We start from the raw sequence: 18,639 nt of genomic DNA on the forward strand, positions 1-18,639 counted from the left end.
GTGCTCTTCACCATTGTCATCCTCTTGACACAACACAATCCCCAACCATTGATTGCTTGCATCACACTGTACAATAATAGGTCTGCCTAATTTCGGCACACGCAGCACGGGAGTAGCCGAGAGAACCACTTTGAGCCGCTGAAAGGCGCCCTCGTTGACGTGATCCAAAATTACGCCTGCAGGAGCCGATTTTCTTAGGGTATAGGACAGTGGAGCCACTAGGTCTGAGTATTGCGGAAGGTAACGCTGGTAAAATCCAACCAGCCCTAGAAAAGCTCTGATGGCCGCCTTCCGGACACACCGTCACTGCTTCTATATCTCCATTTGTCTTGGCCTACAATATGGCCTAAGCACTTTACCTCGGCGTGAACTAACTGGCATTTTGTAGGTTTCACAGTGAGACCTGCATTCATCAAGCGCCTTAAAACGTAACGGAGGGGGTAGTTATGCGCCTCCCAAATGACAGAAAATATAGCTACGTCGTCTAAATAGGGACGGGAATACTCCTTCGCGCCCTTTAACTCCCTGTCCATTAACCTTGAACAACAGAAAGGATGATCTTTCAGCCGGAAACTTAGTACAAGTGGTGTAGATGTGCCCATCGGAGTCACGAAGGCAGCGCTCAGTCTGGCTCGCTCCGTCATTGGCAATTGCCAGTAGCCCGTAACTAAGTCCAGAGTGGATACATACCGCACGGCGCTCACGCTCTCATTATCTTGAATGGGATACAGCTGATATTTGGTTATGGCATTCAGCTACCTATAATCAATGCAAGGTTGTGTGTCTTTAGCCGGGACCTCTAAAAGAATGAACGCAGAAGCATAGAAGCTCTCGCAAGGTGTGTTTATTTTAAGTTGTAGCATTCGCTTAACTTCTCTCTTTATTTGCTGTAGTCTCGTTGCCATCCTGTAAGCTCGTCATTTCACTGGAGTCTCGGATGTGAGTTCTATGTCGTGAGTAATCAGATTCGTATTTCCTGGATTTTGAGAAGACAAATGCATGTGCTCTTCTACCAAGTTTTTTAGATCAGGTAATTGCATCTCTTTCATAGCTTTCTAAGATGCAGCGACCTTCTCACATCTCCCACTCCTGCAATTTTGTTGATTGCACTTAGGCACGGAATTTCTGTCGCCGCTTCCTCCGTCATGGTGAGAGCTCAATTAACTGTTTTCTCTTTAATGAGAACCTATCTCGTCACTTTCGCTAGTAGGCTCAAATCTCTCTCTCATGTGTAACAGTCTCTCCCTTACAACTCACAGTTATTGAAAGGCTTTCTTATTCAATTTCGGACTCATCGCCGAGTCGGTTGCTCACATTCCCGCCGGCATCCCGTTCTTTCCTCTCCAGTTTAGCAGCCAAGGCTCGCGCTCTAGATCTCATTAGAGCCTGAACGGTACCCTCCACCTAATCCTTACCTTGGTCCATCAGTAAACGACCGGTGCGGTTAGACAACAGGTAAGGGTACTGCGGCGGCAGGTTGTTGAAAACAGCCACCTCAGTACACACTTCACCGAATGGCCCGGTGATCACCACATACGCGACCGGAAGGCAGACGCCCGTGTCTTCTAACACAGGCTTTATCCAAGCGCATTTGCCATTGTATTGCTCCTGCTTCGCGTAATCGGGGTGCACCTAGTGAATGGTTGCTCCACTGTCCCCCAACACGTTACAGTTTTTCCCATTCACCTTCATTTCAGGCAGGTATGGTGTGAGCAACTCGTAATTAGTCAGAAACATACGTGAACACAACTTTGGGTTTGCGGCAGCCGACCGCTATATGACCGGTTTCGTTGCAGTTAAAGCACGTCACCGGCCTCCGTTCTTCAAACAAGTTCTTTGATCCTTCCTCACGAATCTCTGTCTCCTGCCTCCGACCGGATTCTCGCGGACCTTCGTCTCCACTTCTTTTACACCTTTTACATTACTGGGCTTAGCTGTACTTTCCAGCCTCTCTTTTCCACCGCACCGGCGATCGCAGACTCCTCTTTAGTTCCTCTCCGTGAGGCATACTGATCCGCCAGGTCAGCGGCTGACTGCACCGACTCGCCACGATCCCGGCCTTGGATCCAAAGTTTCATTGCCTCCGGCACCTTTGGGTAAAACTGCTCCAAGGCAAACAACTCTACCGCCTTTTCCGAGCTACCAAAAGCTTTGGCACCCTTTAACCACTCGGCTAAATTTACCTTTAACTCATAAGCAAACTCGGCAAAAGTTGCGCTTGCGTTTTGTTCAGGCTTTAAAATCTCAGCCTGAATGCCTCTGCTGACAAATGAAACCGCTTCAATAGGCTCTCTTTCACTTGATCATAGTTCCGCAGACAACCTCGCAAGCACATTTGTTGCCTGGCAGGGCAACAAATTGAGCAAGCGGAGCACCGACGTGTTGCGAACAAATTTTGACTTTTCCCAAGTTCTCTCAAAATTTACTAGATAGAGGCCTATGTGTTGCCAAACCTTGAAGGGTTGCATAAGTTTAGATAGACCATAAAGGTCATGTCTACCTGCTCCCTCTGATTCTGAAAACACACTAGTATTTTTCAACTCGGCTTCAAATCGAAGGTTCTCTATCTGAAGCTCTGCTAGCTTCTGCTTGTCGGCCTTGAGCCTTAGAATCTCGTTCCACACCTCTACGATTTCCTCTTTCGCCAGATACGCCCTATCAATCGCTTCAATGATGCTGGCTTTCGTCATTTCAAGCTTCAGTTAAATGCCTAGCTCCTCGCAAAGGGATATGAGCTCAGTTTTAAGCAACTGTCTCAAATCCATCGCTGAACAGTGGCGTCATAATTCCTCGACCTCTACCCAGAAGTACCAAAACATACGCTTCTGCGGCAGGCCCCTACCAGCGGGTAGGATTAAACCTCTATCCAGTCAGCCTGGTCACGCAAAAGAGCAAAGCCAACACTCACCAGCCCTAAGCTGTCCATCACTGTGATCTCGGTTTGCTGTCGTCCGTCATACTTAAGGCTTGATCCCCCCGCTTGTCATTCAGTTGTCGCATGGGCCGAGGTATGCGTTGCCGGCAGGAGGTCTGGACTCTACATTAGGCAGAGTCATAGACGGGGAGAGCTTTCTCGGCGAAGAATTCTTTATACAATGTTTACATGTTGTCGTGGTTATCAGGAGAGAGAAACAGAGCAGCCGCAAGCTGCTTAATATAACACCGCTCAGTCCTCAGATTCCCCAGACAGTTCCTAATGACGAAAAAAGGTCGAGAGAGAGAGAGGGTCCGGGAAGCGTGCGTGGTGCTAACGCATCTCTCGGTGGCCGGCGCTTCCAGCAACCGTGCTTTGGCATCAGTCCGATCTGGCGGTCGGTCAGAATGGTGCGCCGGGCAAGTTTTATAGCCCGGCATAGGCCAAAGAGAACGAACTGCAAGGCACGTGGTCGATACACAGCCCTCCTTTCGAAACCGTCCCAAACAGAGCGGGAGTCGTCAAGATGCGGGCGTTGCCGGACGCCTAGGGGTGCATTGCTGCCAGCACGGGGAGGGGCCGAATGGCTGTCAGTGAGCCCGTAGCCGCTTCCGTCGAGGACGCCGTGCATCCACGAGGGAACCAGAGCCGTGCACGCAGTCGTCGTGTGCCCGAAGAAGGCACCCTGCGGCGATGAATGCAGCCTCCACCGTCGACACACCATAGCACCGGCCTCCCGTCACCAAAATCCCAGGCCACAAAAATAACAGCCTACGATATCTGCTCCCCACATCTCGGGCACTCGATAAAGAAATCGCTGCTTCTTTTGGATTTGACGTTCCCATTGCGCTCTTGAAGGAAACGACTTCGACCACGTTCCGCCAGGGAGCAGATTCCGAGAGATGTGAGTCACATGCAGCTTGAAAGTTGCCGCTGTCAAACATTCTCTGCTTTGAAGAAACACTAGAAGTCCCGAAATAGGCTGCAACTCTGCCAGTATTGTACGCTTGTGAGTCATTATTTATTCCTACGCATGTAGCCCGCAGATATCTTGGTAAAATAAGCAACGCTTTCAATACTGCTGCTTATAGCTGTCATCTACCCATTAATATTCAATTGCCTTGAATAAGGAGAATTTGTATTTTAGGCGCGCCGGCTGCTTCGTTGTCTTGCGACAGCTTCAGGGCTGTGGTGTCAGTTCGGGCTAAGAAGTTTATTTTGGTGGTTTTTTATTTTATTTATATAGGGGCACATATTGCTATCGAGGAAGATAAGATATGTGATAATAAGCGCTCAGTAGTTCCACCCTTCGACACCCCTTTTCCTGCGTCGTTTTCATAAGAACCTGTGCCAATGAGGTTAAGTTTAGACTCATGTAAGATGTATGGGAAGTACCAATCCCTTCGCAGATTCAAGTGCACAGTATTTCTTTTACGAGAGGGGCCATTTATTCATGGGCCACCTTTCTCGCGCGTAATGCTTGTGACAGTTATTTTTGAGATAATGTAGCTCCGAGCGTATTTGGCCTACCGCTACTGAACTACACATAATTTTGTGAGAGCGGGCCCAGGAATGCTGAAATGCCGTGGCGAAATTTAGACAAACTACAAAACAGCGTTAAATACAACCACTTAGGACAGGAAGTGACTGCTCTATCATGAAGGCACTGAAGCGATGCCACAATGTGACCTGCGCGCCAGAATTGATGCTACTAAGTGGTCCTCTCCTTAAGCTAATAAGGAATGTTCCTCAACACGAAGGGGCACCGACTCGCAGAGGCAGGTTGCAAGTGCGGCGCAATATCTGGGCCCGAAGTTGTGTTCTTAGTCGTCAAAACAGGGAGCCTTCAATGCTGGCGAGAATTCGAAAAAGCGCAGTGTAATCAGCGACACACCAGGTAGTCGCCAATGTTAGAGACTTCGTAGTATCGTTATCTACAGTCTGCAATCATTATGCTTAGAAATGTTCAGAGGTTTCCGGACCTTCTGCCGAAGCTACCGTTCTATAAAGCTTACTCGAATAAAACGAAGCTTTCCTTGATCTTCCGGTTTCGTAAATTTCGAACCACACAACTGTGCACTAATATGCTGCGGATATTTCCGCAGACCCTTTTCCAGCGTGGAGCTCGGCTGCATCGCCCACTCCTGGCACTGCTCATCGCTTCGACACTTCTGGTTCTGGGATTTGAGATGGAGCCAATCTTGAAAACCGGTCTTAGGTGAGCACGAATTGCAGCGCGTTTGCCAAATATAATTTTCCTCCGTCATTCATTATTGACTACGCGTTGCGCGCATTGCCCTTGTGTTTAGTCATGATGTAGGTAGGTTGCAGTGGCGTATATCAAATTAAATGGCTTCCCTCCGCCCTCCAGAATGCATATGGCACCAAAACTGTATTTTTTATTTGTTCAGCGAATATGGGAAGTGAGCGCTCCATTAAGTTTTAGCTCACATTAAAGGAGTATGCAAAACGTTGGAACAGTTTTGTGAGTATATACCACGTACCACAAAACAGAAGTTTAGCTCCTAAGCCAATACACCCCACAGGTTCACGTCGGGAAGCGGAATTTACCAAGAATTCCAGACATGCTTTAGTTTTACGAGTACACAATAACGTAGCCATAATTTAAATGGCTGCCCGGCTGTTGTGTAGCAATGTAGAAATGTTGGCTAATTTCAACGTTAAGAGAGGTGATTTATGAAAGTACCAGGCGTATCAGTGCTGCACAATGCGGAAGCGACATTCTGGGTACAATTAAATGCAACATTCAGTGTACCTAGCACGTAACCCTAAACGGCAAATTTAGCAGCCAAGCCAATACAACCCACATGCTCCCCTGATGATGCGGAGGTTAACAAACCGTCCAGAGATGCTTTAGTTTTAGCGGTACACAATAACGAAGCTATAATTTAAACGCTTGCCCTGCTGTTGTTCTAGCAATCTAGAAATCGTGCATGAATTTAACGGTAAAAGACGTGATTTGTGAATTTACCAGTCGTATCGGTACTGCGCCATGTGGCATCGACATTCTCGGAACAATTAAATGCAAGGTTCTACTATGCGCCAGGACGATTTTAACAATGCACAAATAATACACCTTCAAATGTGCTGTATTGTAATACTGGCCCCGAAAGGGGGTGCGCGAAACCATTGCGTAACTTACCAACGTATTATGAGAGTTAGTTTCTTAAGTATTTCCCAGTTAATGGAGTGGGACCGTTCTGCCTTTTTTGTATTCCCATAGTGAAATAAAGAATTTCTCAGTATTTACAAGCTCTTGGTATACATTATTAACCATATGTGATTATTCTTCACGCTTCTCAATATATAGAAGAACAACTTGTTAGTTGGCATTAGTGCGACCGAAATACACAACCATGCGTCTTTTAATAAAAAGAAACGGCATAACAAACCTTGGTGAAAGAACACGAAACTCAATTGATTCATTAATGGTCAACAGTGAAAGGCCTTTTGCAATTTATTGATCGTGTTGCGGTGCGCAGGAGATGACGCGATCAACCTACACTTAATTACACTTATACTAAGAAACACCCAGAAAGCTGCCAAACAAACTCTTGAAAACAATGTAAAGTTCAATGCTGAGATGCGTAAACAGCAATAGGAGCATCTGCTCTAATTAAAAGAGAAAATATCACGGACGCGTGTCCTGAATTAAGTTCAGCATGCAACACCCACCAGTACGAGTAATAAAAACGAAAATGCTAAATTAAAGACGACCAATGTGGGCACTGAAGAGCAACGAAAGCGCTCATGCGGAAGCACACGTTTGCTTCAGGCTGACGCACAAAGAATATGTGAAAGTGATGACTACAATAGAAGCTAATAGCTATCAATTAGGTTTTCTGTGCCCTTCCTTCTGTTGGGCTTATTATATGAAGCCGTGACATCGTCATCCTCGTTACCATGTTGAGGTCGTATAGGCACCGGCTCATTTTCAGCTCGAACCTTGCCTTAGTGTGAAGTACAAGAAAACTAACGCATAGTAAGCACTCAGAACGCCATATGTGCAAATCTGCACCACGTTTATACATTGTCATGACTCTGCACCGTCTGAGCTGAATTCAGGTTGAGAGCGTGATGCCTTTGGTTCGCTACCAGGCGCATGCGTGATTATCATGCGTCTATATCGTTGTCAAAAAAAACGATCGCGTGTCGATGTCATGTGGAAGTGACCGAATCACAGTTGGTCAAATATAATATGGAGCTCTCCAAACCGGTGTGTATGTGATCACCAACGATCCTTTCTTTTTATTTATAACTTCATGAAAAATTATATAAACTTTATGGTTGTGTGTGTCAACCGCTCAAAAAAGTGTCGCTTCAAAGATGGTCGTTTCAAAATATCTACCAGAGTGTGCCTGTATGATTATTGCCTCTGACGATGTGAAAACTGGTCAGACCTTCATTTTGCTGCCTGAGAGCGGTGTCCAATGCTATGAGCTTATTGGGAGGTGCTGCACAATCAGTGGGACATTCTGTCATGTCTCTTCTAAAGAAGCATGTTGGATGCTGTAGTGAATAAAATAGCAGCCTTACGGAAAGAAACAAAATGCAGATGCATGCGTGCCCGGAAAAAGCGCACTAATAGCAGCCACAAAGTTCATATTGAGTAGTGCATGGTGAACAGAGACACAAGAAAAACATATGCCACAGGAGGCGCCCATCAAGAAGTATGTTATGGAAAGTTACCGAATACGACGTCATAAATTAATTTCATTGCCGACATGCAGCCCATGACGAGGGCTAACCGTTTACACCTCTAAGTCAAGCCTCCTCTCTTGTCCGCATTTCAAAAGCCAGAACGGAAGTAAAAGGCTTGGAAGTGCAGGAACTGGTATTACTAACTTTAGGCAATATTTTCTTAGCGTACTTTTCAGCGTAAAAGCGCAAAATCAGGGCATGTGCTTGTTCCGGAATGTAAAACGTGGCAAAGATTTATTGCATTCTCACAAGACCACCTTAACTGGTGGGCAATAGATGATCCTCTCATCGAAAAACGTTCTGGGCAAAATTCTGGGTTTTCTTACATCTTGTAGCGACAAAAGGTGTTTAGGCTTCTCAGTTAACATGCGACCTATAAGATCTTTTCCGTAATGACCAAATGCTTATCACTGCAGAACAGTATACCGAGATGAATGGTTATTCTGATTGTGAATGTACGTCAGAAGCACATTTGGTCCATAAGAGTAAGCGAGTTACCAGCGATAATACACTTTTGCTACAGAGTATTACACTGTACAAAACTGCTACCTGTAAAGCTTTGCGGGCACCAAGAACAAATATATCGGAACTGAGCCAACCCGCGAACGATTAGGCAGAAATAATCGGATAGTGACCGCACCAAGGAAATTTACTGACTGAGAATTTTTTTTTTATTTCATATACCTCAAAGGCTCCAGAAGGAGTATTGCGTGAGGGGAGCGGTACAGATAACAATTGTGGAGCAAAAACATTTTGTTTCACAAATATGAACAGAACGAGAATAAAATAATAAACAAAGAACTCGAAATAAACAAAGAGAAAAAGAAATGAAGGTAAACGAACAGTAGTTAGTTTTCAGTATACAGTAAAGTAAACAAGCTTAGAACAAATGCTTACTCAAATAACTAACAATGAAGTCAAAATTAAGAAAACTAAACAGATACTTGTTTTTAGCTAATTACTAGCCAAATATGCAGTGATTTTTTGTCTGAAGGTTAATGGGTCGTTAATGTTAGCGATGTTATCAGGAAGACCATTCCGCAGTGCAATCGCACGTGGCAAAGCTGAGCAGTGGAATGCATTGACATGCAGAGAATGCAATGCGACTAGCCGCTGCTTCGGAATATTTGCTCAGTAAATAAGGGACAGCAAAACACACTAATCCTGATTAAATTCTTGAGCGGCGAGTTTGGATAGCGTGGAATGCATATTTAGCCTCGCTATTAAAACACGCACCACATACGCTACTCACGCTGTTTGGAACATAGCATTACCAGCTTCCAAAGCGATTTTACATTTTCTCTGAAGCTGTGGCCAAAGCTTCGTGTCGTCCACCCAGTCACTGGCTACCGTATCTCCCGAAACACAGGTTCGCTAAACCGCACCGGCGTCATACACACCCATTGCAAACGCGGAGGCAACGGAACCACTTAACACAAGCAACGGACGCGTCACCACGTGATCAAAGGCGGCGGTGCACCCGGGATCACAGCGAAAAGCTTAAATGAATAATCAGGACGTAATCAGGTGGTTATCATACTGCCTCTTAAGAGGAAAATTTCGTTCGGGCCCAGCTCTGACGCTGCCTATTGAAGTATACGTACAATGTAAACTGCTTTTCTGAGATAACCATTTGACCTGTTTTAGCGGTCTGTGTTGCATTTGAGAGAAAAAGTTAAATGCTAGTGAAAGTTGAACGCGCAATTTTGATTGACTGCCTGAATTCTTTAACAGAAATTTTCAAAATTGGTGTGTCTGACAAAAAATATAAGCAAGAAGTCGCCAAATGCTTAGGTTTGGATCCAGAAATAGATATCACAGCTCTGTAAACTGCACCCATTAGAGCACGCGAAGCGAAGAAACTTTATATAATAACTTATGTCTAAATTCAGAGGACGAACCACTGAGACCGAAGCTCAGGCACAAGAAGTGCTTCGCGCTCTGAATTTAGCCATGTTTCCATACCAACTCACGCATTTTTTCACTTTTGATGAATATTGATTCATATGTTACAGGAATTCGTAACGTTGTTCACATTAGTTTAACAAAAGACAGACCCACGTACTACTGGGATATTTAAGAGGCATACATATTACAGCAAACTTGCCCGCTTCATATGTGCTATTAGATGTAGTTTACAGATTTGTAATATCACTTTTCCCTATATAGTTACAGAGTTATATACAAGGTAGTTTTCTTTTCCAAAGTTTTGAGATATTCAATAACTTGTTTAATGGATCAATAGCCTAAACAAAAAATATGCTAGGAGCAGTCACTAGATTTCAGCTTTTTACTTTACATGTAACGAAGCTCATCAAATTTGGTGGTGTGGTTGCCGAGAAAATCGGTATCTCCTTTCCCATATTTTTTGATAGGAAGCGTTGAGTTTAATGGTTTCGCTGGTAAAATTTTCCGTACACTCTTAAAAACGTTTGCAGCCCTTGGGACTTGTCCCATAAGCATACTCGCCATTAAGCTTGTGTGCTTTTCCTTTCGTTAAGGAAGCGCTCCTTAACTTTCAGGTCACGAACGCCATGTGCGTAATCAGCATGATATAGCATTATTGACACGAAAGTAGCGAGCTCACGGTTTTTAAGAAATGAAAGACAAACAAGGCGTATGACGATTATTGTTGTGTGACAAGATAAGCCACAAAGGGTGCAAGCATTTTTAAGACTGTATCGCCCAATGCAGACATATTCTTGCTAAGAATACTAGGGAGGAATGTGGCCTTAACGTGCACTACCGTGTTATCATATTTTCTTCATTAAAGACTGCATTGCTTGCGGAGAAACCGGCGACACAACAGTTGTCAACACTTCCAATGTCGTAATGGTCAATCACTCACACGCGGGCCGCCGGTGCAGCGCTTTCTCTAGCGAGGCGAAGGTACTGCATATTCTGGTCGAGGGCTTACGGAGTCGCCATCTGTCGGAACGCCTCCCTTGCGTAGTAAGAGGGATAACGCAGTGCGCTTCTCCTAGGTTTCGCTTACGGCGCTCAATAAAAACACCAACTGGTGATTTCTGTGCGCGCTGTCAAAACGCGGTAAGTTTTTTTTTTTTTTGCTGTCAGTTAGTATCCTTGGGAAACGGGAAGCACAGAATCGTTTACAGACGCTGTCTCTTTACCTAATATGTAAGTGAACGCCACAGCACGCAGTCACTGCGATGGAATCCCCCGAACTTGCTTCTTGCCTCAGAGGTAGAGCAAACTATGTGAATTATGTCTCTATAATCGGCCGCCTCTGCAACCGAATGGAGCATAATGGCGTGAAGCGTCAAATCAGTGAGCGCACATGTTCGCAGCGACCGACTGCGTGTCTTCACGCATGCCAGCACACAATGTTTTGCTTTCGCGGCGAGCGCGTTCTCGCACCGTATCGTAAGCTTTAGGGCACAGAATTTGAGTATTTTCAGTAGACAGGCAACCATTGTTGCCTGGACGCTATCAGAGCGTGTTAAAAATAATTTCCTTATAGAGACTTTGACCCCTACAGCGACTGTGATATCGTGTCGCGACGATTCAATCCTTGTTTTTCAAGTTCTTCGACGTTTCAATATTATTTCGCAAGTTGCGTCGCACTCCATGTTTATCGGTCTTCTCAGCGTGTGATATCTCGCTGCTTGTTTTCCGTAATCCAGTACGTTAATTCATAACACAAACGTGGCCATGCGAATTGCCTTTCTTTAATGTGCTTCTTACCGCTCCCTTTCAATTCCAGCGAACATGCCAGAAACTTGCATCAACAAGTTCATAGACAAAACAAAGCGTCATGACATTAGCTGGGCAGCGGGCGCGGGCGAGCGTCTCAATGCACGTTTTCCGCTACTCACAGAACATCGCAGTCCGGGCGCCGCAGCTGAAATGTTCCTCGCGTCTGTGCTTCCTGCAAACCCGTGTTGTAGCGGATGGCTGTTTGCCGCTTCTAAGTTTCGAGAGCCAATTCTTCACGCAGCATCTTGTCGTGTGGCTACGTGTGAATAAGGCTGACACCAGGCTCTGTTGCGTACGTCAGGCATCGCGGCACAGAGCAGTAATCTACCACGCCGCACGCCTCCAAAACAGCCACTACCTATCATAGTATTTCAAATGCTGTCAAGGTGGTACCCAAGGAGGTAAAACCTCCCCACTTAATCAGAACCGCAGCGCAGGTGCAACTGTAAACTTACCTTTTGAGTTCGCTTCGGCGTTTGGAGTCACCAAATCCCCAATTTCCTGGTTTCTTCTTTTTACATAACATTGTGCCCCTAGATTACTTATACGGTACTGATTAGCACCATATATATATATATATATATATATATATATATATATATATATATATATATATATATATATATTGTGAGCATTATTCATACGCTTCATATTCTCACCTGTACATACTCATCATCACCGTTTTGGACCCTGGTGGTGGGGCTCTCACTCGGGAGAATAAAGAAGAGACTGGCTGCCTAAACCTCGTCTCACAAGTGGTGGAGTGTGCTGTCCGGTTCCTTCGCCCTCTCGCTCCCGGTCTCTCTCCAGCTTCACCTACGCTACATCCCTGGAGCTCCGCTCGGGTCGCCGCCTCTACCAACTGCACTCAACCATGTCGCAAGACCAGCAGACCAGTACCACGACATCCACCTTGCCTACTCCTGCGGGAACCCCTTTTTGGACAGTCACCACCCCTCAGAAGGATCCACCGCTATTTGCTGGGCTTCCAGGCGACGACGTTGAAGACTGGTTGGAGCTATACGAGCGCGTGAGTGACTTTAACCACTGGAACGAATCAGCAAAACTTGCTCACGTCGCCTTCTACCTAACCGGAGTTGCGAAAACTTGGTTTTCCAATCATGAGCTCGATTTGGTCAACTGGAGCATCTTTAAACACCATCTACGCCAGATTTTCGCGAACTCGTCTGTCCGCTCCGATATCGCTAAGAAGAAGCTTGCTGAGCGTATACAGCACTCAGGCGAGTCCTACACTTCGTACATAGAGGACGTCCTCGCCCTCTGCCGCCGCGTGAACACCTCGATGGCAGAGAGTGACCGTGTACGCCACCTGCTCAAGGGTATTGGGACTGCGGCATTCAATGCTCTTGTAGTGCTGAATCCCACTACCGTCGCCGACATCATCAGTACGTGTCAGCGTCTCGATGACCTTCATATGCTCCGCTTACACCCTGACACGTCTGATTTCAAGGCGTCCAACGACAGCGAGCTACGTGCTTTGATTCGCTCCATCATCCGTGATGAACTGCACGCCCAAGCTTCGTCAAACCCTCCTGAGGTCCATCAGATGCCCCCTGGTGGCGGCCTACGCCATATCGTGAGGGAAGAGATAGCTGCCGTGACCTGCCCGCAAATCACGAGCCCGCGCCCTATCCATACGCCAACGTACGCTCAGGTTGCCTCTATAGCGCCACCCTCCCAGCAGCCACCACAACAGGCACCTGCACCGCACATGTCCCTGAATCCTATCACTGCAAGGCCATCGCCTGTTCCGTCTTATAACGCATAGAGCCCACCTCGACCGGTTTGTTACTACTGCGGCATCCGTGGCCACATTTCCAGGTTTTGCCGACGCCGTCAGCAAAATGAAAGACGTGGCTATGACGGATTTGAAAGGGATCAGTTTTCTAGCCCTATACCGCGACGTCGGCGTTCTGACTACGATTATTATCCACGACGTTCCCCATCACCACAGGACTTCAACACTGCCGGTTCATTGCGTTTCCCGCGTCGTCGCTCTCCATCACCGATGCGGCGCTCTTCTTCCCCTCTACGACCGGCTACTTCGTCCTCCGATCACCGCCCGGAAAACTAAATGGTGCAGCTTCAGGAGGGAAAGCTGCATCTTTTGGACAACGTGAAACTCCTCCGGAGCGCCCGTCAAATGTACTTTTGGTGTGTGTTGAAGGTGTCCGAATCGAAGCCTTGGTTGACACAGGTGCATCGCTTTCCGTTATTAGTGCTGACTTGTGTTCTCGATTGCGAAAAGTGAAGACCTCGTCTCACAATATATATATATATATATATATATATATATATACATACATATATATATATTACAAATGGGGTGTTCGCCTAGCAGCACTAGGCGGAAGGAAGTCTCCGCTAGTGAAACGGGCAAGCAAACTCTTCGCCAGCACCATTCCCACTGCTCAATGCCTTAAGTACAATCACTCCTCACCGAAAGAGTAGCCTCCTGGCGACATAACGACAGGAGAACACAGGTGGTCATGAAACCGCTTGAACCAGGAGACGTGGACAATTTCCTGGCCCCGACGACGCTAGTCGGAAGGCACTTCCATTGGCTCGATGAGGTAGTCTAGCACGGATGTATGTTTCAGCACCCGATAAGGACTGTGGTACTTGGAGAGCAGCCGGGAGGAAAGTCCTGGAGCAGTAGAAGGCACCCACAACCAGACCAGCGAGCCAGGGGCAAAGCACGTAGCTGTAGTGCATGAATCGTGGCGATGCTTTTGGCGCCACTGGTCGTCGGATGTGAACGGACGAGCGAGCGGGCGACATTCTTCGCCGTGTGCAGTTGTTCTAGAAATAGCCGTCGACTGTGAAGAATCTGGCTGGTAAGGTAGAATCGGGTCCATAGTGCATGAAGGTTCGTGTCTGTAAAGGACAAAAAAAGGGTAGAACCCAGTGGTCGTTTGCATGGCAGTATTGTAAGCGTAGGTGACGAAAGGGGGGCAGAATGCGATCGCATTTCGAGTGGTCACACGAAATATACGTGGCCAACATGTCGCCAAAGGTGCGGTGAAAAAGCTCGGTCATCCCATCAGATCGAGGATGATATGCCGTGGTAGTAATGTGAATGATTCTACACTCCTTTAGCAATGCTGAAATGACGTCGGAGACAAAAACGCGACCGTGGCCGCTCTGTTATTCTCGAGGTGCACCATGGCTTAAAATCATGTTTTCAAGGACAAAACTAGCGACGTCTTTTGCTGTGACACATGCTACGGCTGAAATTTCAGCGTACCCCGTGAGATGGTCGAAAGCAAGAATAACCCAGCGGTTTCTGCTTGCAATGTTGGCAAGCAGACCGTATAGGTCAATGCCGACGCGGTCGTACGCTCTCGCGGGACATGGTAAAGGTTGAAAGCGGCCGGCGCCATGTTGAGGGGGCGTTTTGAGTCGTTGGCATATGTGGCATGACTGCACCTACTGGCGAACGAAACGGTGCATACCGCGCCAGTGGTATCGAAGCTGGAGGCGAGAGTATGTCTTTAACGCACCAGCGTGGACGCATTGTGGGTCGTCGTGCAACGTGGCGCAGATGTCGGAGCGGAGGTGTCGGGGTGTAACGAGCAACCACTTGCGGCCGCTCGAATTGTAGTTGCGGTGGTACAGCAGGTTATACCGAATGATGAAGTGCGCGGCTTGGCGAAGGAGCGTGCGAGACCTCGGCGCTGGTGACTGGCTAGACAGGAAGTATATAAGCGAAAAGAGCTATGGGTCCTTGAGCTGCTCTGATGACATGTCTCAAATGTTAAAGGCGAAGGCACCGCAGATGGAAATAGACGAGTGGACAGGACGAGGAGGCAAGTGTGACCGGGATAGAGCGTCTGCGCCTGAATGATTTCGGCCTGAGCGATAAACAACGCGGTTGACATACTCTTGTAGGCGCAATGCCCAACAGGCGAGGCGACCAGTTGGACGTTTTAGTGAAGATAACCAGGATAAGGCATGATGGGCGGTTACGATGTCAAATGGATGTCCATACACATAAGGACGAAATTTTCCGATAGCCCAAATGATGGCGACACGTTCCTTCTCAGTAACCGAGTATTTCGCCGTGGCTTTGGTTCTGGAGACGAGGTGAGAACGCGTCGCAGTTCTTGGAATGCGTCATCGCATGCCGAGAACCAGGTCGATAGGTCAGAACCGCGCATGAGGAGCTGTGTCAAGGGGGCGATGAAAGAGGTCAAGTTACGGACGAAGCTTCGGAAATATGAGCATAGTCCGGTGAAGCTGCGAAGCTCCTTCAGGGTGGTTGGTTTAGGGAACTCGGATACGGCGCTAAGTTCCGTGGGGTCCGGGAGGATACCGCCTTTTGAAACTACATCGCGATAATAGTATGTGTGCGAGCGCCGAAGCGGCATTTTTCCTAGGTATACTTTGTGGCGCAAAATACATTTCTTGACAAGGGACAGAAGAAAGGAAGACAGGCAAGCGCCATTTCTTCAAACTTACTTGCAGTCCTGCAGTGGAGAGGCATGCAAGCACTTGCTCGAGGCGGCTGAGGTGCGACGCAATGTCGGTGGAAAAAAACGCAATATCATCTAAAAAGAGAGGCGCGTTTTCCATCTCAGCCCTGGAAAAATGGCGTCTATCATTCGTTCGATTGTTGCCGGCATGTTGCAAAGGCAGAACGGCATGGCAGTAAATTCATATAGCCCACCAAGTGTTACAAACCTGCCTTTGCGTGATCCACCTCTGCCATTGGCACTTGGCAATACCCGGAGCGCAGATCCAGCGAGGAAACGAATTCCGCTCCCTGCATACTGTCCAAGGGATCGTTAATGGGCGGTATACATCTTTCCGTGTTATTCGGTTAACACCGCGATAGTCCACGCAGAACCATATGGAGCCATCTTTTTTTTAATAGAGGGCAACCGGGGATGCCCAGGGACTGTTAGAAGACTGGATGATGCCACGCTCCAGAATGTGGTCAAACTGCTGGTCGATGATCCGGCGTTCAGCGGGCGACACACGAAAAGGACACTGGCGCGATGGCGTTTGTTGGCCGGTGTCGATACGGTAAACGACTGCAGAAGCTGGGCCGAATGAGTGAAGTGAAGTGAAGTGACGTTTATTATTCTTTTCAAAGAAAAGAGGGGACCGGGACAAAAGGCGGTAAGGCCTGACGAGGCCCCGGCACCCATACAGTTGGCAATACCAATATAAATGCAAAAAAAAGAATAATGTACATAGAAGGCGCGACAAATATGTCAAAACAAAGCTACAATGTGCGCAGTGAAACTTAATTCGGCAAAAAAAAAAGAAAACATGTGCAAGTAACATACAAGCATACATAGTTATACACGTACAAATGCAATGCGTACATGGCTGCTGAATTAAGACGCGAAAACATGCAAATGCAGCAAACTATTGTTGCTTGTCTGCAAGAAATATAGAAAGAAACGTATTTATGAAGAAACGGTAGATACATTTTCTTACATTGGAATTTCGCCTTCAATCAAACGTCGTTTCATGTTTTTCTTGAACACATTTTTAGATAAAAAGAAATCATCTCTAAAGGGAAATTTGTTGAGGGCGTTGGGTACTTGAAAACTTAACTTTTGTTTACCATAATTCGTGCGTGTACGCGGTACACGTAGTTTTACCTCACGAAGGTTGTATTTTATAGTACTGTCAGCAATAGAGTACAAACTGTTTCTATGAATGTATTGCAACAGCCGTAGATAATACACTTGTTCAGCTTTTAATATGCTATGTTCAACAAACAAGGGTTGTGTACGTAATTTATGTGGAGCGCCGCAATAGCCCTCAATAGCACGCAAGGCTCTTTTTTGCAGCAGTAGTAGTTTATGGTAATTTGAAGACGTAGTCGTACCCCATACAAGATTACAGTAGGACAGTTTTGAGAAAAACAGTGCGTTATACATGGACACCTTTAACCAAACAGGTAAGAGTTTAGAAATCCTAAAGAGCAGACCAACAATTTTGCTTAGTTCAGAAGCAAGTTTTGAAATATGAACAGACCAAGAGAGATTTTCATTAAACCACACACCGAGGAATTTTTGAGAAGAAACCTGACTGATTTGTGTATTATCATAATAAATCTGTATAGAATAACGTTCCACGGTGTTGATCGGCTTGAAAAGAATATATTTTGTTTTATGTATATTTAAACTAAGCTTATTTACGTGTAACCAATCACGAAGCTTCAGTAAATAAGTGTTAACGATGCTTTGGAGGGTGAGTAATGAGCGGGAGGAAAAGAAAAGATTTGTGTCGTCAGCGTACATTACCAGATCTGGAGAATTATATATATCGGCTAGGTCATTAATATATGTAATGAATAATAAAGGCCCTAATATTGATCCCTGCGGGACACCATGCAGTATTGTCTGTGTATCGGAGGAGATGTTATTTGCTCGTACGTATTGGGACCTATTACTCAGGTAGCTTTTCAACAGGTTCAGCGCAATACCGCGAACCCCGTAGTCACAAAGCTTCTTAAGGAGAGTGTCATGATGTACGCAATCAAAGGCCTTGCGAAAATCTAAAAATAGGCCAAGGGTATATTTTTTACCTTCAATGTTATCTATTATTTTGTCTTTAACAACTAATAGCGCTTGTTCCGTGGATCTATTTTTTATAAACCCATACTGTGAATCAGCAATGACATTGTATTTATGGAGAAAATTTGCCATCCTTGAATTAATAACGCATTCAAAAATTTTTGATAGAACAGGTAATACCGAAATAGGTCGGTAATTAGACAGTTTATTTATGTCGCCACCTTTATATATTGGAACCACTCGGGCCAATTTTAATTTGTCCGGAAAAACACCCGTTGACAACATAAGGTTTATAATGTGTGACAAGACATCGCATATAACGTTGCATACATACTTCAGGGGAATTACTTTTATATCGTCATATCCAGCGGATACATCATTCTTTAAAGAAAATATTAATGTAGCTACTTCTTGAGGGGTTGCTGGTGCGAGTGCTATAGAGTTCAGTAATGGAGTGGTGAGGCCCATAAAACTATCAACCGGAGTACGCGTAGAAAGATTTGGTGAACCAACATTAATAAAGTAGTCATTCAGGGCGTTTGATAGCTCACGGCCCGTCAATTTACCATTAGTTGTAATTATTTCACTAAGTTGTGTGCATTTTGTGTTATTCTTCAAGTTATTAACCTCTTGCCAAACCTTACGACTATCGTTTTGAATACGAGAAAAATGGCTTATGTAATAATTAGATTTAGCATGTTTTAAGTCTTTGTTAAGTTTATTTCTAAA

General features: G+C 46.0%; 1 protein-coding gene across 1 annotated transcript in view; it reads left to right on the forward strand.

Annotated features, from left to right (window-relative positions):
- Positions 1-18,639, forward strand: part of LOC142573016 (galactosylceramide sulfotransferase-like) — a 141,014-nt gene that overhangs the window by 32,736 nt on the left and 89,639 nt on the right. The window contains exon 3 of the mRNA XM_075682509.1: positions 5,020-5,132. Coding sequence (XP_075538624.1) covers positions 5,020-5,132 — 113 coding nt within the window. The remainder of the gene's footprint in view (positions 1-5,019; positions 5,133-18,639) is intronic.

The sequence above is a fragment of the Dermacentor variabilis genome, chromosome 2, assembly GCF_050947875.1.
Source record: "Dermacentor variabilis isolate Ectoservices chromosome 2, ASM5094787v1, whole genome shotgun sequence".
Lineage (NCBI taxonomy): Eukaryota > Metazoa > Arthropoda > Arachnida > Ixodida > Ixodidae > Dermacentor > Dermacentor variabilis.